Source organism: Oncorhynchus mykiss, chromosome 13, assembly GCF_057628025.1.
Source record: "Oncorhynchus mykiss isolate SJ-2025 chromosome 13, ASM5762802v1, whole genome shotgun sequence".
Classification (NCBI taxonomy): Eukaryota; Metazoa; Chordata; class Actinopteri; order Salmoniformes; family Salmonidae; genus Oncorhynchus; species Oncorhynchus mykiss.
The window spans coordinates 22,118,268-22,142,500 of record NC_143034.1 but is presented as its reverse complement, the minus strand read 5'-3'; the positions used below and the strand labels follow the sequence as shown (position 1 = coordinate 22,142,500).

General features: G+C 44.2%; 2 protein-coding genes across 2 annotated transcripts in view; one reads left to right on the top strand and one right to left on the bottom strand.

Annotated features, from left to right (window-relative positions):
- LOC110485701 (uncharacterized) overlaps nucleotides 1-6,247 on the bottom strand; it is a 12,329-nt gene extending 6,082 nt beyond the window's left edge. Inside the window, exons 1-6 of the mRNA XM_090194319.1 lie at nucleotides 6,107-6,247; nucleotides 4,393-4,529; nucleotides 3,987-4,165; nucleotides 2,235-3,792; nucleotides 261-681; nucleotides 1-35 (exon numbers count right to left, since the gene is read on the bottom strand). The exon at nucleotides 1-35 is cut by the window's left edge and continues 34 nt beyond it. Of these exons, the coding sequence (XP_090050445.1) occupies nucleotides 1-35; nucleotides 261-681; nucleotides 2,235-3,792; nucleotides 3,987-4,165; nucleotides 4,393-4,529; nucleotides 6,107-6,247 (2,471 nt within the window). The remainder of the gene's footprint in view (nucleotides 36-260; nucleotides 682-2,234; nucleotides 3,793-3,986; nucleotides 4,166-4,392; nucleotides 4,530-6,106) is intronic.
- A 7,342-nt stretch (nucleotides 6,248-13,589) lies between these two features.
- LOC110485689 (ATP-sensitive inward rectifier potassium channel 12-like) lies at nucleotides 13,590-22,960 on the top strand. Its single transcript, XM_021556807.3, has 3 exons — nucleotides 13,590-13,903; nucleotides 19,006-19,207; nucleotides 19,415-22,960. The coding sequence occupies exons 2-3, from the start codon at nucleotides 19,116-19,118 to the stop codon at nucleotides 21,045-21,047; spliced, it is 1,725 nt and encodes a 574-aa protein (XP_021412482.3). The 5' UTR covers nucleotides 13,590-13,903; nucleotides 19,006-19,115; the 3' UTR covers nucleotides 21,048-22,960.
- Nucleotides 22,961-24,233: the final 1,273 nt, after the last annotated feature.

Below are 24,233 nucleotides of genomic sequence, written 5' to 3'. Positions count from 1 at the left end.
GCAGCGTCCCTCATCACAAACCAGTGTCTCCTCCACTGTTAGAAACACAAGCCAAACAGACTCAGTCAAACCAGTGTCTCCTTCACTGCTAGAAACACAAGCCAAACAGACTCAGTCAAACCAGTGTCTCCTTCACTGCTAGAAACACAAGCCGAACAGACTCAGTCAAACCAGTGACACTTCAAAATATTCAAAACACTGCTATTGTTTTGAATGATGCTTTCCTCTATTTGTTCCAGTTTGTTCTAACGCATGGTCACGTGTGTCATTTGCAGTGTTACCTCCCCATATTCATCCAGTTTTGACATCCAGCCTTTTAGGTCAGACTGTGTTTGAGTACTTTCAGGTAGAACTCTCTGCCGTGGTTTAGAAGATCTGAGGCCCTTTCTAGTTTGATTGTCTGACCTCTGTAACAAATGGATTATATGAATAATGGTGATAGGATGGTACTTACAGTATGAGTGACTTGATGGCAGACCTGTTTTTAAAGTACTCGAAGGTATCAAGCGTATCACCTGTGGCTGAAGATCAGTTGTGGACTGGGTTCGGGACAGTCGTCCATCCTCTGAGTCGCAATATTTCTCCTTCTCTTTCTCCCTCCTGTCTCTCCCCCTCTCTCTGCCTCTCCCTCTCTCATCAGACTCAACCCTCGTACTGCAGCTATCAGATTCCTCTACATACCTACGATAGAAGAAAAGTTAGAGAAATAGAGACCAAGAGAGAGACAATGAGAGAAAATCCTGACCCAATATACTGTACGTCCAGTAGGCCCTTACAATACGCTGTACATCCAGTAGGCCCTTACAATACGCTGTACATCCAGTAGGCCCTTACAATACGCTGTACATCCAGTAGGCCCTTACAATACGCTGTACATCCAGTAGGCCTTTACAATATGCTGTACATCCAGTAGGCCCTTACAATACGCTGTACATCCAGTAGGCCTTTACAATATACTGTACATCCAGTAGGCCCTTACAATATACTGTACATCCAGTAGGCCCTTACAATATGCTGTACATCCAGTAGGCCTTTACAATACACTGTACATCCAGTAGGCCCTTACAATACGCTGTACATCCAGTAGGCCTTTACAATACGCTGTACATCCAGTAGGCCCTTACAATATGCTGTACATCCAGTAGGCCTTTACAATACGCTGTACATCCAGTAGGCCCTTACAATATACTGTACATCCAGTAGGCCCTTACAATATACTGTACATCCAGTAGGCCCTTACAATATACTGTACATCCAGTAGGCCCTTACAATATACTGTACATCCAGTAGGCCCTTACAATATACTGTACATCCAGTAGGCCCTTACAATATACTGTACATCCAGTAGGCCCTTACAATATGCTGTACATCCAGTAGGCCTTTACAATACGCTGTACATCCAGTAGGCCCTTACAATATACTGTACATCCAGTAGGCCCTTACAATACGCTGTACATCCAGTAGGCCCTTACAATACGCTGTACATCCAGTAGGCCTTTACAATACGCTGTACATCCAGTAGGCCTTTACAATACGCTGTACATCCAGTAGGCCCTTACAATACGCTGTACATCCAGTAGGCCCTTACAATACGCTGTACATCCAGTAGGCCTTTACAATACGCTGTACATCCAGTAGGCCTTTACAATATGCTGTACATCCAGTAGGCCTTTACAATATGCTGTACATCCAGTAGGCCCTTACAATACGCTGTACATCCAGTAGGCCCTTACAATACGCTGTACATCCAGTAGGCCCTTACAATACGCTATACATCCAGTAGGCCTTTACAATACGCTGTACATCCAGTAGGCCCTTACAATACGCTATACATCCAGTAGGCCCTTACAATATGCTGTACATGCAGTAGGCCCTTACAATATGCTGTACATTCAGTAGGTCCTTACAATAGGCTGTGTATGTAGTAGGCCCTTACAATATGCTGTACATGCAGTAGGCCCTTACAATATGCTGTACCTGCAGTAGGTCCTTACAATATGCTGTACCTGCAGTAGGTCCTTACAATATGCTGTACCTGCAGTAGGTCCTTACAATATGCTGTACCTGCAGTAGATCCTTACAATATGCTGTACCTGCAGTAGATCCTTACAATATGCTGTACCTGCAGTAGATCCTTACAATATGCATAGAAATGTATCATGCTTCCTCTGCCCTCCCTCCTCCCTCTCTCTCTACAATGTCCCTCCTGTCGCCTCTCCAGTCTCCCCACTCACCTGGGTGTCCTGTGCCTCTGGTCTCTACGTGGGCTGGGGCTCTGGGTCCTCCTCCTCGGGGCCAGTAGCACCTCCGCCCCCTCTCCCTCTGACCCCAGGTCCAGTCTGGGGATGTCGGCCAGAATGACGTAGTCCTCTATGGTCATCCCCTGGGAGTCCACTGAGGCGGTTCTCTTGGGCTCCTCTTGGGTCAACAGGTACTCCAGGCCCCGTCTAATATTACTCTTGCTCCTGTCACTGATTGGCCTGTCATTCATTTCCATGGTCGCAGGGCAGGGTTTCAACGAATTGGCAAGCAGCTGGGAATCGATGCCTAGTCGTGGTGGGGAGGAGCTACAAGAGAGGGCAGGGCTTAGAAGGGAGTGGGAGGAGCCACGCCAGGAGCCTGGAGGGAGGCTGGGGTTGGCTTTAGGGGGGTGCATCTCTGTCCGTTCCTCTCTAGCAACCATCTCTGGTCTCCTTGAGTAGCTCTGTGCTGTGTCAGGTCTGGTGTCGCTATGCTTGGTTTCTGTTTGGGGTGAATGGCTGTGTGTACCATAGCCACTTATAGGGGGAGAGCATTCCCAACTATCACGACTGCGAGTGGTTGGAGAAGGGTTTTTATCTGTTCTGGGCCGGGGGCTTCGAGACCCTTCGTAGGAGTTTGGCTGCAAGGCTGGAGAGTCACGTCGAGAGATGGAGTCAAGATTTTTGTACAGTTTTTCAGAGTCCAAACTGTGACTGTTTGAGTTGTGGGAGGGACGTCTTGACTCCCTTGACTCTCTTGACTCTCTTGGCTCTCTTGATCCTCTTGGCTCTCTTGATCCTCTTGGCTCTCTTGACTCTCTTGACTCTCTTGGCTCTCTTGACTCTCTTGGCTCTCTTGACTCTCTTGACTCTCTTGGCTCTCTTGACTCTCTTGGCTCTCTTGACTCTCTTGACTCTCTTGGCTCTCTTGGCTCTCTTGACTCTCTTGAATCTTGATCACGCTCATTGGCGTAATGCTCTGTTTTACCATTTCTTACATGGGAGGAGTCAGTGTGTTTGTAGGAGGCCGTGTTTCGAGACGGGGAGGGGTGGCGAGACACGACAGAACCTTGTCTGTGAGAGGGACTGGACCGTCCTGACGGATGACGAGACAAGGAGCGAGATGAGTTAGATGGAGCGTGAGAAGGAGCGTGACTTTTGGAGTGGGAGCTTCTACGTTGGGAGGACTCAGATCGTGATTCAGCAAGTTTATACCGGTTTGGGCATGGGGAGCGAGGGCTAGGAGACTGATCTTGAGAATCAGTGCCACCACGTCTGAAGTTGGAATGACAGGTGTATCTCTGCGGAGACTCACTCCTCCAGGTCTCCTGCTGGAACGTTTCATCGCTTCTCCTCTGGGAGGGAATTCCGAGATTCACATTCCGGTAGGGGATGGAGGCTTTGGGTTCTGGGCTGTGGTTGTTGGGGAGCGGATGGCCCCTCTCATAGTACCGGTAAGGCCGTTTGGATACACCCTCCACCTGAGCCTGGGGACCACCATCAAATAAGGCTTTCCTGTCCGGAGAGAAGTAGCCGTTTTCTCCTCTTGATCCTAAGTGAGGAGCAGGGACATGGCATGATAGATCATCCATTTGATTGAGCCCCACTCAAATGGAAAGCAAAGACACATTTAAATGTTTAACTGTAAAATGACAATAACATTTTGAAGTACAATTGAATTGAATGAAAATTGTATCAGCAGTCCCAGAAAAAATGTCTGTCTGTAATACTGTGAGCTGGTCTGACCTGAGGGTCGCCTGAACCTCTCCCGACCTCTCTTCTCCTCCATCAGTGAGCTGTGTGGTGGTCTGTGGGGAGAGGGGTCCACCCGGGTCATCTCTGGCCCCGTCACACAGCACCCTGCTGGGGTGCTAGAGCCACTCCTCCCTGGGTCTGGCAGGAAGTCCCACGGGTCCTCCTGACTGCTGGGTGGAGATATAGAGGGAGGGCATGAGGGACATTGGTAGGGGTACACACACTATGAGTTTGGCACAATGTACTGTAGAACTAGTTTAAGAGAAATCACTACCTGATTGTAGAATTTCATTCAAATATAATGTTATCTGACTGTTCATTACATTTTTATAAATCACTTTAAGTATACCTTAATGTAGTGTTACTAAAGTCAACTGCCAATGATACTCACACTCACCTGTGTACCGTGTCAGAGTCACAGATATTGAGTTCCCAGTCAGGACTCGGAGTGTGAGTTAGGCTCTCCTGATAGGTCCAGATGCTCCTTGTGACATCACTGTAGCTGGTCACCTCCGACAGGAAGTCATGGTTGTCCTGATTCGTGAAACGGGACACATTTCGTCCAATCGTTAATAATTCAGATAATGTCAAACTGGTCCATGGCTTTGTCAATTCAGCAAACCATCTGAGATGTGTAAAAGTTACTTTTAAGGCTTGGTACACAAAGTATGTCATTCTGTTGTGTTTTCAGAAAGTTGCATAGTAACGTGAAAGTACAGTTGGAGACAAGTCAAACAAATTCAAACATGCTGCAGTGTAGATGTACCTCTATGGCAAGACAGTCATGACCTAGTGTGACCAATGACATTACAATGCTTAAAGATTAATTAAACGAATGAGTTGAAACCACTCTCAAGGTCAATTCAACAAGCATGTGATAAAGCATCAACAAGTAAAGTAAACAAACTTCAGACAAAATGGCAGCCTGTGGAATAAATGAAAAGAAGCTAACTTTCCGTATAACTCAAAATGCTTACTTCTTACTACACCTGCTTGCAGAGCTTCCTTGGACGTCCCTTTACAAATCTGCTGTTAAGACAGGCTGCAAGTGGCAACAACAACTTCTCTCCTCCCTCTCCACCCCCATCTACCTATCCTCTCTTCACCTTGTCCACCGGAGCTAATACATTAGGCCGGCAAGGACGACGGTAACACAACCTCTCCCTGGCCTTGCTCATCATTATTTCATTGGTCTGCTGCTGTTCCACAACCAGAATCCACCCATCCTCCTCTCAACCCTTTCGTGATCCCTCTTTCATTTCTTGCCCTCCCCACAACACACAAAAGCCTTTCTTCTTTTTTGACTTTTGATCTACTTGTTGTGTTGTGAGCAGGCGTGGATTTCTATCTAGAATATTCTGTTATTTTGAAATGAAAGGATTATTCAAATGAAAATAAATATTAGTAGAAGTGTACTTCTGGTCCAGGTTCATCCATAGAGCTGGTGTTGTGAATGTGGGTGCTTGTGTGCATGTGTTGTTTGAGCATATTAGATTACTCCAATGACAGTGAAGATTAGTAGAAGTGTATTTCTGGTACAGGTCCATCCTTAGAGTTCAGTTGAGTGGGCTGGTGTCTGTGTGTGTGTGTGTGTGTGTGTGTGTGTGTGTGTGTGTGTGTGTGTGTGTGTGTGTGTGTGTGTGTGTGTGTGTGTGTGTGTGTGTGTGTGTGTGTGTGCTTGTATGTGTTGTGTGTGTGTTGTGTGGGTGCTTGTGTGCAATGTGTTATGTGAGCGGATTAGATTACTATCTTTCCCTCAAGGGATGCAAATGAGCTTTTCATTAATTAATGATAGAATAATAATATAATCAAACGCCAACCTGTGTGTTCGTCAGTCCTCATCACACCTACAGTGTAGCTTACATTAGAATTACCCCGCTTGGTGGCTTTATTTGTGTTCATTGCATCATTATGTTGTTTAATATGCACCTTTGTTTCATTCAGAAATGGTTACTCCTCGTACTGCCACTTGGGAAGATAAAATGAACGTCTTTGGAAGTGTTTCAAACGTATACCACAATTTACTGTACAGCAAAGGTAATAATCCAGACCTTTTCCAAACCCAATAACCCTTAACAGTCATTAGCCGTCCATCATCCATTTCCCTCAACACTAGCCCCCCCTGCCTGGCTCACCTGTGAGGTACTGTTCAGGTGCATGTGTCCCGGGCGCAGGCACGAACCACAGCGGGAGGGGTCAAAGGTGTTGGGTTGGAACTGGTGGCAGTAAAAGTCGTCAGCACAGAGGGGCATGATAGATCCTCAGATCAGGTGAACACCCCTATTTTACTCTGATGGTACGGCCCAGTGCAATGATGCACTATTACAAAATCCACCTACACAAAGGTGGTACATCCTGATTAGAGGTGGGATAACCAATCAAACCATATAATGTATAGACAGCACATAGTAATGCAGTATGTCAAGAGCAACACTATACAGACGTAGGAACTTAATTTGAGTCAGTTTACTACAGCAGGAAAATAATCCTGCAGCAACAGGAAATGTGAATTATTATGTGGATTATAATTCATGGACAGTTCTGTAGTGGTTGATACATTTTTCCTTTGGGCAAATTTAGTCTGAAATGTCAAAGTGGAAATTACTAACTGATCAAATTAAGATTTTACATCTTTAGAATTGCATTCTGAAGCAGAATATGGACCACATCGGTAATTTGCATGCATTGACATGTAGCGGTCTTTACACTGTAATGTAATTCAATAAAATGCTTCAGGTAGTGGGTAACTTCATCTCATGGTTGTGGCCAAACAACATCCTCTGGGTTCCTTGAGGTGAAGCAACAATTACTTAAGACGGCGACTGAGTGAAACAGAAACCACTGTTGATGGTAGGCTATACCTTTACAGCGCTGTACAAAAATAGTTTGACACACAATACTATAACCATAACACAGTAACCTACAGCCATTTTGTTAATAAAAGAAACACAAAGACTCAAAAGCCCAGTCTGTCTTTGCCATGCTGGTATTATGATATTAAAAACACTTCAACGGTATTTCTAGAATTTTTAAATACCTTATGACTGTTAACTCCAAGTTCATTTTTATCTGCAAAGTAACCAGCACAGGTCATACACTTCATACTCTCAGAACTCATCCAAGTCTGGGTGAAACTGGCGTGGGTATAACTGCCATTGTGGCTCTGTCTTTTGTCATGTTAAACATCAATTGACTCTCATTGGAGCCAACATGGCCCATTGGCCCCCAAAGGTGTGTATCAGATGTCATCAGCTTTAGAGAGGGAAATATGCAACTGGCTCCACTGGATAGATGTCATGTGGTGGGCCTGTTTTGCAGATGGCTGCTCTGAGGGTTACAGACAAGCGCGAGCGGTCACCTGTAAAACTCTGTTTACTAGACATAGACTGGACCATAGAGAGGCCATCTTCTGGGGAACAAGAAATACATGTTGAATCTTGAGTTGGCATTCAACTTGATTCAAAAACAAGATTAACCGATGAAAAACGAACCCGTTTAAATTGAAGAGTGAAAAAATAAACGTGGTACGAAAGAAGTCGAAACCATCAGATTTATCTTTTTTGAAATGCCTGGTGGGTCCTTAATGTTGCAGGGCAGGTCGGCTAGTAGAGTATCTATGTCACTACCTACCTGAGGAAATGAAAAGGAGTATTTACAGCATCTAGCCTCACATATGTAACCTGTCTAGGGGCCCTTTGTGTGTGTATAGAATATAATATCAGCTGTGCTATGCTGAAAACAGAGCTGTTTCCATAGATATACAGTCAATTGTATCTCTCGTCCACTGGGGGACAGCAGTGTCCAGAGAAGCCAGCAGAGGGGGCCAGAAGTGTCATCAGGATCGTATTGGGAGGCCAGGAAGCACACACAGGCACACATACGCATACAGGAGAACACATACACACATTGACAAAGACAGACTATTCCCACAGTCTCTTGGTGGATCATATACTCTCACTTGTCATTCACGCTGCATGCTCAGCGTAGACTGTAGACCATAAAGGCTGTGTATTTATAGATGTACTGTATGTTTAAATAGGTGAAGTGAACACTGACTGCTCTGGATCCTGTAACAGGGCCAATGTATCACTGTGTGGAATAGTCTCAATTCAAGCTCAAATTAGCTGTACCAAAAGTTGCGTATGATTAATTGCACTCTCAGAAATTGTAGTTTTGAGAAGTTTACCTGTAATACTACTCTCAGAGAATATTAACCCCAAAAAATCTTTCAAATGAAATGTCACCCTCAGGATATTAATAACAGCATGTTTGGCAAGAAAATGTTGCAGGGAGTTATTTCTGCCCAAATCCTTTTTCCGCTGAGCGTCCTAGTTGCATAGATACACTCTGTTGCTCAGGCGACAGTTGCCATGGTGAGAGGAGATTTAGTAACCATGGAAATATGATCGCCAAAGAAAAGTTCAGCATCCCACCAACTTGAAGTTGGCATGACTGACTTCTACAAATGTAGATAGATTGTATTTTCATGAATGTATCTTCTTAAATCTGCATATCTTTGGTAGTAGAATGACTCGTGCAGGTCACACGCAAGGGTGAAATAGAACCAGATCATCAAAAGACAATATTGTAAGTACCGTATAAAAGCATTCAGAGAAAATGTCATTCTCCGAAATGACATTTCAAGCAATACAACGGTCCTTCTTTAGATTAGTTGAGTATCTGGAGCATCAGCATTTGTGGGTTTGATTACAGGCTCAAAACGGCCAGAAACAAAGACCTTTCTTCTGAAACTCGTCAGTCTATTCTTGTTCTGAGAAATGAAGGTTATTCCATGAGAGAAATTGACAAGAAACTGAAGATCTCGTACCTGCAAAACACCCGTCTCAACGTCAGTGAAGAGGCGACTCAGGGATGCTGGGCTTCTAGGTAGAGTTGCAAAGAAAAAAAACACATCTCCGATGTTACCAATAAAAATAAAATATTAAGATGGGCAAAAGAACACAGACACTGGACAGAGGAACTCAGCCTAGAAGGCCAGCATCACAGAGTCGCCTCTTCACTGTTGACGTTGAGGCTGGTGTTTTGTGGGTACTATTTAATGAAGCTGCCAGTTGAGGACTTGTGACGCATCTGTTTCTCAAACTAGACACTCTAATGTATTTGTCCTCTTGCTCAGTTGTGCACCGGGGCCTCCCACTCCTCTTTCTATTCTGGTTAGGGCCAGTTTGCACTGTTCTGTGAAGGGAGTAGTACACAGCATTGTACAAGATCTTCATTTTTTCTTGGCAATTTCTTGCATGGAATAGCCTTCATTTCTCAGAACAAGAATAGACTTACGAGTTTCAGTAGAAAGGTCTTTGTTTCTGGCCATTTTGAGCCTGTAATCGAACCAACAAATGCTGATGCTTCAGATACTCAACTAGTCTAAAGATGGACAGTTTTATTGCTTCTTTAACCAGAACAACAGTTTTCAGATGTGCTAACATAATTGCAAAAGGGTTTTCTAATGATCAATTAGCCTTTTAAAATGATAAACTTGGATTAGCTAACACAATGTGCCATTTGGAACACAGGAGTGATGGTTGCTGATAATGGGCCTCTGTACACCTATGTAGATATTCCATAAAGAATATGCCGTTTCCAGCTACAATAGTAATTTACAACATGAACAATGTCTACACTGTATGTCTGATCAATTTGATGTTATTTTCATGGACAAAAAATGTGCTTTTCTTTAAAAAACAAGGACATTTCTAAGTGTCCCCAAACTGTTGAACGGTAGTGTTCGTGTTTGTCTCACCTTTCCATCTTAGTGTGTAGCCCAAACTGTTCGGACGCTACAGACAGAAGTTGGCAGATTAGCGGTACCAACGTCAGATGAGTCCCGTGATGCGGTCATGGAGTAAAACGGAGAACACCATCCTGTTCGTAAGAGTCTCATCTTTCCATAGAATGGTCATATTCATTCAGACACTACAGAAGTTTTCATGAGTAGACCGATCTCCAGGATGTCTCATGGTCTGACAAACACCGCTGTAGCTCGGTCACCTTCCACCGCAGACGCTGAAAACCGGCATTGGTGGTTGCTGTGGATTGAGACGCAGCGTAAGCAAAAAAAAAACTGACATCTCTATCTTAAACAGACAGGTTTTGATGGGGATTTGTATTATTATGCTAATTATATTTCCTCGTGGCGCTGATATTGAGTCTAGCTTTAAAGGGATGGACCAGTACCAATTCAGTGCAATGCAAACTTTTTATTGGCTACTGAGCGAACTGAGAACATTTGAAACATACTTATCTTTTATGGCACTGCATTGCCCATCTAATGGCCTAGACTAGCTGACCAATCACAGAGGACCAGCCTTTATTAAACTAAAGTGGAACCCACACGCCTCAATGCCTTGGTTTCTTGAAGCACTGGAGATATCTGAGAGACAACTCTTTTGCAGGTCACCAAATGTCCCTTCGCATTGCTCTGAACTTAGTGAGATAGATTTGGACTAACATCCCCGCTGAGGTTACATCATGAGTCCCCGCTGTGCCCAGTATTTGAACTATATATATATATATAAAACTGCTATCCACCACCCAAGTGCCTCATTCCCCCTCATTTTCACACAGAGATCTGTACCCATTTTGTAGTTTGTTCTATATTCAAAGGAAGTTCATTTAGCATGCCTGATCTTCTTATGCGTGCAGCATCACTTGCCTTCAATTCCTAGTCTGTCTTTCTTCCTAATTTGGAATCAATATAGACTTAATTATGTAATTATTACCCAACTATATGCCTGTAATGTATTCCCCCTTGTGTAGTAATACTGGCCATTCTGTCCCTCTCTTTTCTTCAGCCTCATTTCTTAAAAACATATTGACCTGGATCTGCTGGCTGTGAGGAATGAGGCGGCCTCCTGTTTCTAAGTAAATTGGCTCTCACCGCGTACGGGAGGGAGTCATCGGGACTGGAGCAGAGTCGAAGGAAAACACAAAATAGCGTGTGTCAGTTCAAACACTACATTTACATTTAATAATGAAACTAATACCGTTTTTAAGGATATTGTTTATTATTTTGGCCGCAGGTCAAATTTTTATTCATGTTGCTGACCTAAAAATCTCCCAAAAGCAGGTCCAGGTGGAAATAGAGAAATAGATGGAGGTGAAGGAGAGAAAGGTGGAGAGAGAGAGAGAGAGAGAGAGAGAGAGAGAGAGAGAGAGAGAGAGAGAGAGAGAGAGAGAGAGAGAGAGCGAGAGAGAGAGAGAGAGAGAGAGGGAGAGAGAGAGAGAGAGATGCAGGAGCAGTGGCTTGATGCCTTGAGCAAGGTGTGCTTATGAAAAAGAGTTAATATCTTATGTGATATCTTACTCCAGTCAGCCTCATTCAGACAGATTATGGTTATTAATACACAGACACAGAGATGGTCATTTCATTTCTGTCAGTGGGGCAGGTGTAATGGAAGCAGTCTCCGATCTTCCCTTCTCTTTGTTTCAGTCAGAATATCATAGAGTAGAGTAGAATAGAGTAGTGCAGAATACAGAGTTGGGTAGGGTATGGTAGAGTAGAGTAGAAATACCTGGATTCGATCAACAAATCAAAATACACCTACTGTATCCCTACTGTAACGTTTCCTTGTGTCTTTCCACATTTATTTAGGCCTAACTACTCCCACTCAAAACAACGGTAAACAAACAGCAAGATAACTCCCCTCTTGTCATTAGTTGCAGCATCCTTGTTCCTCTATCTTCTAGAATCTAAACCCACCCACACATTTCTTCCCCACTCCCACCCCATTTAGGGCTCTATTCAATCCTTATCGCAGAAGTTCAGTGTTAAAGTGTGGTTGACTCGCAGCTTGGTTGACTCGCACTGACTCGCAGCATAATTGTCTCGCATTAGCTGAGACTGCATTCACAGTAAATGCTGAATATGTCAGCTCAATAGGAAATTGCCTTTACATTTCTATCACACAATCTGTAACAGTTCAGCAATACAGATTGAATAGAGCCACTAATCCCGCTTGGCCTTGTTGATTCACCCCGTTTCTCAGTCTCGCTCTCCATCTCTCTCTCATTCTATCTCTTCCTCTCTCTGTCTCCCACCTTTCTCTATCTATCTATCTATCTATCTATCTATCTATCTATCTATCTATCTATCTATCTATCTATCGATCTATCTATCTATCTATCTATCTATCTATCTGTCTGTCTGTCTGTCTGTCTGTCTGTCTGTCTGTCTGTCTGTCTGTCTGTCTGTCTGTCTGTCTGTCTTTCTTTATCCCTCTCTCTCGGTACATTGAACACCCACCACGTTTGGCTGAAGAGAACTTGGGTTTTAAAAAGAAATTGGTTCAACTCTATAATTTTAGCTAAATGTTTGCTTCAGACAAGTAAGAGAGAGAGAGAGCGAGAGAGAGACAGAAAGAGAGAGAGAGAGAGAGAAAATAAGAAAGGTATCCATAGAAACTATCGAGTTGCATATAATTGTGGTCTGTCTGGAATACTATAACTAACTATATTTCCCTGCAAAAAAAGAGACATTGCTGATGCCAATACAAATATTAATGATAAATTAAACTATGAACAGTAGCGTCTTTGATGGAAATTAGAAAGTTGGATGAACTTATTGCAGCTAGGAGAAAGTTCTGCAGGTCTCCATAGCTAGTTCAGTATTCTCCCTGTGGTAAAATATTGCTCTAATCAATGACAAAGCAAATGAGGTGGTTATTGTTAGCAGGGTGCTGAGACTGGTCTGGAGGCTAAATGTATGTGACAGCCAGCCAGGCCACGGTAGGGTGGTGGTAGTTCGAGGAGTATCCGTTTTCCGTTTTAGTAGTTTTCAGCACCTCTGCCCTGGACAGCTCCACAATGCAACACTGGGATCCGATTTCAATTGCCTGTTCACACTAGGTTACTAGGGAGACTTGGTTTCTTACCCCACACCCCCTCTTCAGTTGGTGTGTTACGTATATATGTAGAATCATCATTTGACCAATTATCTCGCTACAAAATAATCCTGCAGCAACGGGATTTGAACGTTGAGTCCGTAATGTTGTTGGGTCGGTGGTTAGGACATTAGCTGGCTAAAAGTAGGCTACATGAAAAGTGCAATACTGTTAATATAACAGTGTGTTAGTGTGGGTGTTCAGTGGATTTATGTAAATCACGAAGCTCGTCTGGATTTCCTGCGGTGCAAGAAAATTCCCAGCCACAAAAAAAAAGAGTGATCAAATTAAGCATCTGCATTTGTAAATGCGACTCTAACATTACAGGATGTCTGTAGTTGTCAACAAAAGGAATATTTAATCAACCACCGTCCTGTCATTAACTTTTTTATTAGGCCTATTTCCATAAATCTATTCACATTTCAATAATGCAGCTTCAAACTCGCACAAAGACAGGCAGCTCGCATGTACAGCCGAACACTGATCCAAATTCACTGAAAATCCGAGCAATGCATAGCAACCTGTTTTCTTCTCCGGAGGCCAGTCTAATAAAAATCTGTGGCGCGGGCGTTAAATAATAGGGAAGCACACCTACACTCTCAGGAACACAACTCCACGTAAACGGGGACATAATCAAAGTGACAAGCGCTCCATCCCTCCCGCCCGCCCTCTCTCTCCCACCCACAGCTAGCTAGGGACAGAGAGATGTGCCGTGCGCACCTCACATACACAGGGTTCGAGCGCTTATTGAGTCAAGTGCGAGTCCAACAGAGAGAGCGAATGCGAGCAGTTGAGTGGGATGCAAGGAAGCAATAAAACAGAACATTGGAAGAACATTAGGATTCAAAGACAAAAAGTTTCAAAATGAACGTTATGAGACAATGAAACGGGCTGCAAAAAGGAATTCGTAGAGAGAGGACAGAACATTAAGGATGTGTTTTATTTTGTATTTTGGAGAGGATGTCAACGTTGTTTTTCCAAGTAGCTAACAACATTGCCATTCAAAAGGTGAGTATTTATTCTAATCGTTGACAGTTTTTTCAAAGGCCAAAACACTTTTCCATTGACAGGAGAAGTTGTCATGAATTTGACCTGTTTTTCTTTTAGATTGGCCAGTTTGTTGTTTTTAACATGCAGCGTTTCGACGAAGCTCACTTCATACACTAGTTAAGGCCTCGAAATAAACTGCAGAGTAATCTTGCCTGTTTTCACCAGTATTATGTCACGACATGAACTCCTCGCCTTGTAGAGCCCAGTGAAACCTGTTGTTTTCTGCTGTTCATTGTCTTTCAGAAAAACACTGTAAAATGATCAATGAATCCGCTAACGTAACGCATTGTTCTGGCCTATAATGTCAATCAACTGTAAATGATGCGCAGGCAAATCCTAATTGTGTGACATATTTTATTGACTAGGCCGTAGGCGATGTGGCATGCCAGTTTGGATATCCTGAGAGGTTTGATTAGCAAGACTCGAAATTAGATCAGATATGGACACATAATTCCCATATTCAGACATTCTTATTTCCCATATGCGCGGGAATAGATTTCAGCACTGGACAGCTCTACACGTCAGCATCAACTTTGATATAGTTTAGTAAGTGCGTAGGCCTACCCTGCACTGTGTTGTAAAAAAAAAAGTATAATTTGAGTTTATCATTGGCTATTCAAAGAATGGGATATCTCGTCATCCCATATTTTTTCATAGATATGGGAAGGACATGTTTTTTTTACACAATCATGTGCATTCGTGATAGACCTGCAGATCGTGCATATTTGAATGAGATACTGTGTTCATAGAGCTCCCATCAAAGCCATTCAAAAAAGACGGACATAACTTTCCCCCCGTCCTATTACTTGCCTACAATAACGTCTGCCATAATCATGTAGAACAATGCTTTATTCAGTGATGACGACGCCACAACGCCACCAATCACCGCTAAACCGGATCAAAAGTAACACCCCATCCTCTGATGTCATAATCTCTATACCCCCTGTTCTCCCCTGACAAGCGGATGCCCTGCCCTGTGCTGTCACCTAAACTCTTCACTTTCTTTTTCCTTTCTTTCTCCCCTTTTAATGTCAGTCTCAGATTAAAGAAGAACATTTAAGCCAGGTCGCTTGACTGCATCCACCTTTCATATCACAGTTTGGATTAGGAGATTACCACACACGCACATGCAAACGCCAACGCACCTGCGTACACACACACGAGTGCGCGCTCACACACACACACACACACACACACACACACACACACACACACACACACACACACACACACACACACACACAAACTTTCATCCATTCATATTCATTTCCCCTGGATTCCGGATTCAAGGCATATCTGAGCTGCATATATATATTGACAATTTCAGGCCCTAAATGTATTGTGTTGTGTGGAGTTCTGTTGTGGAATAGGTTATGGTGTGGAGTAGGTTATGGTGTGGAGTAGGTTATGGTGTGGAGTAGGTTATGGTGTGGAGTAGGTTATGGTGTGGAGTAGGTTATGGTGTGGAGTAGGTTATGGTGTGGAATAGGTTATGGTGTGGAGTAGGTTATGGTGTGGAGTAGGTTATGGTGTGGAGTAGGTTATGGTGTGGAGTAGGTTATGGAGTAGGTTATGGTGTGGAGTAGGTTATGGTGTGGAGTAGGTTATGGTGTGGAGTAGGTTATGGTGTGGAGTAGGTTATGGTGTGGAGTAGGTTATGGAGTAGGTTATGGTGTGGAGTAGGTTATGTTGTGGAGTAGGTTATGGTGTGGAGTAGGTTATGGTGTGGAGTAGGTTATGGTGTGGAGTAGGTTATGGTGTGGAGTAGGTTATGGTGTGGAGTAGGTTATGGTGTGGAGTAGGTTATGGTGTGGAGTAGGTTATGGTGTGGAGTAGGTTATGGAGTAGGTTATGGTGTGGAGTAGGTTATGGTGTGGAGTAGGTTATGGTGTGGAGTAGGTTATGGTGTGGAGTAGGTTATGGAGTAGGTTATGGTGTGGAGTAGGTTATGGTGTGGAGTAGATTATGGTGTGGAGTAGGTTATGGAGTAGGTTATGGTGTGGAGTAGGTTATGGTGTGGAGTAGGTTATGGTGTGGAATAGGTTATGGTGTGGAGTAGGTTATGGTCGGGGTGCTCAGTTGGTAGAGCGTGGCGCTTGCAACGCCAGGGTAGTGGGTTCTATTCCCACGGGGGACCAGTATGAAAATGTATGTATTCACTACTGTAAATCACTCTGGATGAGAGCGCCTGCCAAAATGTAAATGCGCTGAAATATCTGGGTGTTTGTCTCTGTTCTGTGTGATTCAGTTTTACCCACATTAAAGTGAATCAGTCCTGTATGTGACTCAGTCACTCAGGAGAGCACTTACACCTCTGGTGTCTCTACCCTCTGGCTTCACCTCGGCGGCGGTGCCTCGTGCTAAATCATCCCCGCTCGACACGGCAAATCAGAGCGTCGAGGAGGGGAAAGAGGTTCCTATGGAAACGGCTAATAACTATCATCAACATTTAATTACTCCTGCTCTCCCTCAGGGACTAGTGGTTCCTGACTGTCTCTGGTTGCGTCCTAAGTGACACCCTATTCCCTATATAGTGCATTACTTTTGACCAGAGCCATATGAGATGTGGTCGAAAGTAGTGCACTATGTAGAGAAAAGGGTGCCATTTTCTTCCCACCCTCTATATACAGTACCAGTCAAAAGTTTGGACACACCTACTGATTCAAGGATTTTTCTTAATTTTTTTGTACTATTTTCTACATTGTAGAATAATAGTGAAGACATCAAAACTATGAAGTAACACATATGGAATCATTTAGTAACCAAAAAAGTGTTTCATGGTTGCTGCAAAGAAACCACTACTAAAGGACACCAATAATAAAAAGAGACTTGCTTGGGCCAAGAAACACGAGCAACGGACATTAGACCGGTGGAAATCTGTCCTTTAGTCCGATGTGAGACACATAGTAGGTGAGTGGATGATCTCCGCATGTGTGGTTCCGCATGTGTGGTTCCCACCGTGAAGTACGGAGGAGGAGGTGTGATGATGTGATGGTGCTTTGCTGGTGACACTGTCAGTGATTTATTTAGAATTCAAGGCACACTTATCCAGCATGGCTACCATAGAATTCTGCAGTGATACTCCATCCCATCTGGTTTGCGCTTAGTGGGACAATCATTTGTTTTTCAACAGGACAAGGACCCAACACACATCCAGGTTGTGTAAGGGAGTGATGGAGTGCTGCATCAGGTGACCTGGCCTCCACAATCACACAACCTCAACCCAATTGAGATGGTTTGGGATGAGGTGGACCACAGAGTGAAGGAAAAGCAGCCAACAAGTGCTCAGCATATGTGGGAACTGTTGGAAAAGTATTCCAGGTGAAGCTGGTTGAGAGAATGCCAAGTGTGCAAAGCTGTCATCAAGGCAAAGGGTGGCTACTTTGAAGAATCTCAAATATAAAATATATTTTGATTTGTATAACACTTTTTTGGTTACTACATGATTCCATATGTGTTATTTCATAGTTTATGTCTTCACTATTGTTCAACAATGTAGAAAATAGTACAAATAAAGAAATAACCTTGAATGAGTAGGTGTGTCCAAACTTTTGATTGGTACTGTATATTCTACAAAATGTTCCAGATCTGTAGTACATCTATATGTCTTGGAAGCCTCCGATGTTGAAGATGCTGATATGGTCAACAGTATGGCTGCATTCTGAGTTTCACATCTCAATGGGAATCAGGTTGACTCGAAAAGACTACTGTTTCCTCAGTCTGTGGCGATGGATTCGTTGTGATCTGGCATTATCCCATAGACTCTCAAACTGAGAAACTCAAGCTGTCACAGTCTTCCATTCATATGCATGATTCTTCTCCTCCAACCTAACTCAGATACACATTCTTGTCCAATCAAACTCCCAGGATCCTCGGGAAGTGGTATGGAAAGACTTGCTACGTGTGACCCTGGTTAACACTGTGTACACTAAACACTCCTTAAGACACAGTGGAACTGGTGTGTTGTCAATAATGTGATGTCAGCCCCCTGGATCTCTCTCTCTCTCTCTCTTTCTCTCTCTCTCTCTCTCCCCCTCTCTCTCTCTATTTCTCTCTCTCTCTCTCTCCCTCTCCCTCTCTCTTTCTTTCTTTCTTTCTTTCTTTCTTCCTTTCTCAGCCCCTTTGGTCCAGCTGCTACAGTGGTTGATATGTAACAATGCTGACGTAATATATCCCAGCCTCTTACTGAGGATTTAAGTTGGGAAGGATCCTGGATCCTCAATCCGGCCAATAAGCACATGGCAGGAACAACATCTGTCCATCTGCTGTGTGTGTGTGTGTGTGTGTGTGTGTATTTGGAAGGGAAGAAAATTGACATAGACTGTCACGCAAAGGTAAAAAACAACCCTGCTAAATCCTGTCAGTCTGTGGACTGTGTGTGTATGTGTGTGTGTGTATGTGTGTATGTGTGTGCGTGCGTGCACGTGTGTATGTGTGTGCACTCGCGCTCGTCTGTGTGTTTTAATAACTCTGTGCTGACGTGTGTCGACGTGTCAGTTTCGTTGACCCAGCAGTGATGTCACAGCGCCTTAGTAAGCTACTGCCACTATTTTTCTACACATAGCTAACTCCACACCTCACTTCAAACCATCCAGTGCTGCTGTTCTATAGCGTGCAGCTACAAACCTGTTACGGCTGTTATGCAACGCTTTCCCTTGGTCGCCCTGATAGTCTAGCGATCACATAATGGGTACTAGCTCTAACCCACTACGTCACCCGGCCTCTAACCCTGTCATCAAGCCAAACACCAGATCAATTGTTCCCTTAACAGGAGTTCAGCACAGATTCCCCTCTCTTTCAGACCTTTGGCCCCTCCTATGTCTGTTAGTGTGTTCCACCCCATGCTGACATAAAGGGGCCTCAGGCGACCGGCTACGAGGGACTCAATCTATAACCATCATGATGAATATTTGTCTGTTTTTCTTCACGCATGAAGAGAGTTGACGATCCCACCCTCCTCCTGCATGACATGTGTAGATGTAGGAATACTGTGCATTGGGTGCTGTGATTCTGAATGACCTTAAACATTCATACTGTTCTCTGATTTGCTGTCATTCCAGGAAATGCATCAGAAGGAGGCAACGCTGATATCTCCAAGGGGTCCTTAGACCTGAGGCTGTTGTCCTCCTGCCCCTCTGCCCACAGCCTCCTACCAAGCTGGTCTCTTTTAATGGTTGGCACTGGCCACCGCGGCCCTGATTACTGCCCACACAGACACAGCCTGATGATCACTGGTGCCATGGGAGCGGTGCGAGTCAACAGGTAGGACCGGGGAATAGGACAATCAGCTCCTTTTCTCCCCCTTTTCCTGCCTCTAAATGCCTGTCCTTGTTGTCTATTCTTGGACTGTAAAACATAGGGAAATCATGTTTTTTACTGCACTGGGCCTTTAACTCTTAAACCTGCCATGTCTCCTTCACTCTCCTATCTAAACTTGTGTGTTTTGTTTGGGTTTTTGTTTCACATCAGATACAGCATCGTAGCCACCGATGAAGACCACTTCAAGATCTCCACCCTGGGCCTCCACAATGGCCATGGTCCCCTGATGCACCACAATATGACTGGGAGGGGTATGGGGGGCGGAGGAGGTGGTGGTGGTGGAGGAGGAGGAGGTTCAGAAGGAGGAGGAGGCGGCAGCTCGCTAGCCCTGCGAGCAACAGAGTCTGTCCACAACGGCCGCCAAATCTCCACGACGGGGCCCAACCATGTCCGGAGCCGCTTCGTGAAGAAGAACGGCCAGTGCAACGTGGTTTTCCACAACATGGAAGACAAGACGAAACACTATCTGGCCGACATATTTACCACCTGCGTGGACATCCGCTGGCGTTACATGCTGCTCCTCTTCACCTCTACCTTCCTGCTCTCCTGGTTCCTCTTCGGGGTGGTCTTCTGGGGAGTGGCCCTGGCCCATGGGGACTTCGACCTTCGACCCGGCCTGGGAGAGGGGCCCCTGGCCGGCTTGGAGGGAGGAGGGGTGGAGTGGAAGCCCTGCATCCTACACGTCCAAGGCTTCGTAGGGGCGTTTCTCTTCTCCATAGAGACCCAGACCACCATTGGGTATGGGTTCCGCTGCGTCACCGAGGAGTGTCCGGCGGCGGTGGCTACGGTGGTGGTCCAGTCCATTGTGGGCTGTATCATCGACTCCTTCATGATCGGAACCATCATGGCCAAGATGGTTCGACCTAAGAAGCGGGCGCAGACCTTGCTGTTCTCGCACCACGCGGTAATCTCCATGCGGGACGGGAAGCTGTGCCTGATGTTTCGCCTGGGGAACATGAGAAAAAGCCACATCGTGGAGGCTCACGTCCGGGCGCAGCTCATCCGGCCGCATGTCACCGCCGAAGGCGAGTACCTCCCCATGGAGCAGACGGACATCGACGTGGGCTACGACGAGGGCCTGGACCGCCTCTTCCTAGTGTCTCCACTGGTCGTGGTCCACGAGATCAACGAGAACAGCCCGCTGTACTGCATGAGCAGCGCCGACCTGACGACAGAGGACTTTGAGATCGTGGTGATACTGGAGGGGATGGTGGAGGCCACGGCCATGACCACCCAGGCCCGCTCCTCCTACCTGGCCAGGGAGATCCTGTGGGGCCATCGCTTCGAGCCCATGGTCTTCGAGAAGGAGCACCGCTACCAGGTAGACTACTCCCGCTTCCACAAGACCTACGAGGTGCCAGCTACTCCGCACTGCAGCGCCAGGGAGCTCCGGGAGATGACGGGCCGATCCCGCTCCCCCTCGTCTGCCTCCGGCTCTAGTTCTACCCGGTCAGTGTCCCCTCTCGGTCCCAAGTCCTCTGGCCTCCACCTCTTGCCTCCACACTCCCCCAGCGCCTTCTGCTACGAGAACGAGGTGGCCCTGTGCTGCGGGGAGGAGGAGGGGGAGGAGGTAGGGGAGATGGGTGTGATGCTGGGGGGGAGGGACGACGGGGAGGGGGAGGAGAGGGACGTACAACTAGACATCTTCCAGGAGAGATTTCAGGACCAGGTAGCGGTGGACATGAACATGCTGTGTGTGCTGGACATAGACAATCAGATTGACAGGCTGCAGCCGGCTATAGCTCTTGATGCGCTGGGCTTCAGGAGGGAATCAGGAGTGTAGTGACTGATTCACGCTATAGAGTCAAACTGAGACAAGACAATCCTGGGCTGGCCTGGTTACACATCCACTATAGTTGCTGGAACTGTGCTAGAAAGGATATTGTGAGAAGAAAATGTCCAAGCCAGCCAGGGCCGTAGCTACATATGAGGACACTGAGGTCCAGACCTAGTTAATAAAAAAAAAAATTAAAAAAAATTAAATGTATTTTTGGGGAACTCATTCGGGGTCTCAACTTGCTGTTGAGAGTTAGAATAGTAGAATACACAAGGTGCGATTTTGAAACTTGGCTGCCCCAGTTTTTCTCTGTCACTCACTGACAGTCACTCAATTAGCCCATGTCATTAAAAATAAAATTAAAAAATAGTTGAATTAGTCTAGTTAGTCTAGACTGAACTTGTAGTAATCATGACCAAATGACTGACTGGGCACATAGGGCCCAGGGGACCTGACCTCCAGGGTTCCTCCATTGATTTTGTTAGTCACTCTCACTCAGACATCCTATTAACCATAAGTCATGTAAAAATGTGTAGAATTGCAGGAACATTTCAAAACTTTTTTTAATGCTTTACCATTTGTTCATAAAATACTTTCTGCTAACAGATTCCCTCAGTACCTAAATTATAGTTTTTAATCCTGGTGCTGAGCTAATTGTGTAGCTAGGCGATGCGTTTGTAGATCGACTGAGGTGAATGAAGCATCAGAAACCATAGTGATAATGGCTTAGGTCGTGTTTTTTTTGCTCTTCTCCAAATAGAATTTTAGAGTTTTTTTAATTGTATAGAAATGCAGTAAAATGTCCTCACTAACAGTCAGACCCTGGCTACAGCCCTGAAGCCAGCACATTGTGGTTTGGGTCGGCCCTGTAGTGTGAATCAGTCATAGAAGACTCTCGTGTCTCGTGTCCCGAATGAACGATGTGCCCTTGGTACAGTTCCTCTGCTTTTTTTGTGTATCCAACCAAAGTCCTCACAGAGAGAAGGAAAGAATTCTGCAGCACAGCGAAGAAGGAAGGTTGAATGACCTTATTATTCTCTTGAGTTTCTTTTTGTTTTTAAACATAGTTGTGTTCAAGTACATGAGTCTAAATTAGCATTTTATAGCGTAAGACTTAAATTCATTCTTATTGTATTCAATATTCAGTTGTATATATTCTCTGGAATAATATTCTTTGTGAAGTGACTTTTGGTTCCATTCAACCAAATCTTGTTACAGTTTTTCTTTTCATTTACAGATAGCTGTCATGAGTCATTAATACTTTCAAAACCACAAATTAAGTTGATGTGGTATTAAAAAAGTATTTTCTGTTTGTAAATATATGATTTTTCATGCTTAGAAACTAGGGCCAGGATGATACCAGTATCACGATACTCGTTAATATTGTGTCAAGGAAACAAAGCATGACGTGGATTTAACTTCTTCAGGAAAACATCCGTAATGTTGGAAACAAACCTCATTATGTTGTCATTCAGAGTCACATTTATTTATTATCCAAGCTATAGCACCCAATAATTTACATACATATTTTAAGAACCAAAGAGTTTGGTCTGCCTTGATGTTTCCAATGAATATTGCGATACTGGTAACATCACAGACCTATTAGAAACCATGGTAATTTTGTCTTCCTGCTTAAGGTATATTACTGTTAATGTTTGATACATAAGCTATGTATTCCAAAATTAGAAAATATTTTATAACTGAAAAATAAATGGAAAAACAATGAATCTGAACAGAAACTGAGTTGGAAATAACATGTATTGTGCAGATAAAGAATAACGAGCACTTTACTCTGTATTTTATCAAAAGGAATGTCTAAAAAAAATATATATATATTTTAATTGCTGTTTTGTATGAATGAATAAATGTCTAGTAATAATAAAAATAAACAAGCAGCAGTAGCTGTTCTGGTTGACACACTCTGCTCTGTTCTCACACAATATTTTCCCATCAGTCCCAAAGGTCAAAGGTCAAACTGACCCCATGTTGATGTCCACCTGTTTCTGACTGCTCATTGGTTGGCCTGGTTTGGGGAAGTGTGTGTGATGTGAAGGCAGCGGGTTGTTGTTCTCTAGCTCAGTGACTCAGAGGTAATCCCATACACACACCTGTCTTTCTCTCTTTCTAAACCAAAACTGGGGTATTACCCCAAATCGGTGTCGTACTCAAATAGCTCAGTACAGAGAGTTTTTACTTGGCAGGTTGTTTTTTAAAACGTCCCAGAGAGTGAGGGAGGGTTAGATAGAAATAGAAATAGATACAGACTGGAGAAGGACATACTAGGCCGAGGGGAAGTAGGGAGGGAGAGATAGAGAGAGAGGGGAGAGGAGAGGAGAGAGAAATAGGGAGAGGAGAGGAGGAACAGCTTGCTAACACAACACAGTCGTTTACTGTACCTACCCAGTTCACCACTAGGGGGCAGTGAAGACTGCTCCACCACAACAGACCAACGGAAGAGAGAGTATGGTATACCAGCTCCCTCATGTGGTAAATTATCAGTCAACCATAACAATTTTTTAAAGAAGACTAGTCACAAAACCTTTATTTTCTGAAGTGCTAAGGCTCACCGGAACACTTTATTTTCTGAAGTGCTAAGGCTCACCGGAACCCTTTATTTTCTGAAGTGCTAAGGCTCACCGGAACCCTTTATTTTCTGAAGTGCTAAGGCTCACCGGAACCCTTTATTTTCTGAAGTGCTAAGGCTCACCGGAACCCTTTATTTTCTGAAGTGCTAAGGCTCACCGGAACCCTTTATTTTTTGAAGTGCTAAGGCTCACCGGAACCCTTTATTTTTTGAAGTGCTAAGGCTCACCGGAACCCTTTATTTTTTGAAGTGCTAAGGCTCACCGGAACCCTTTATTTTTTGTATATGAAGAATTTAATTCCAAAACAATATCCCTTTTCAGAAATGTTAGTAAATCAACTTTTATTGTTTAAAGATATTATGAAAGAGATTGGTGTGTTTTTTCACTGTCTAATCATGTCATGGGGTTGTTCAATGACAGACATGTATTTGTTTAAAATCTATCACTTGATGGCTTCGTTTCAGAGAGACAAAATGCTATATAGCCGCCTCATTCTCAGAGGAATAAGTAGTATGGCTAGGTTTTACACAGTCGAATGGAACAAATAACTACATTTTTTTATTGAGAACTGTACAAATGATACATTTATGAAATCAAATATAAAATG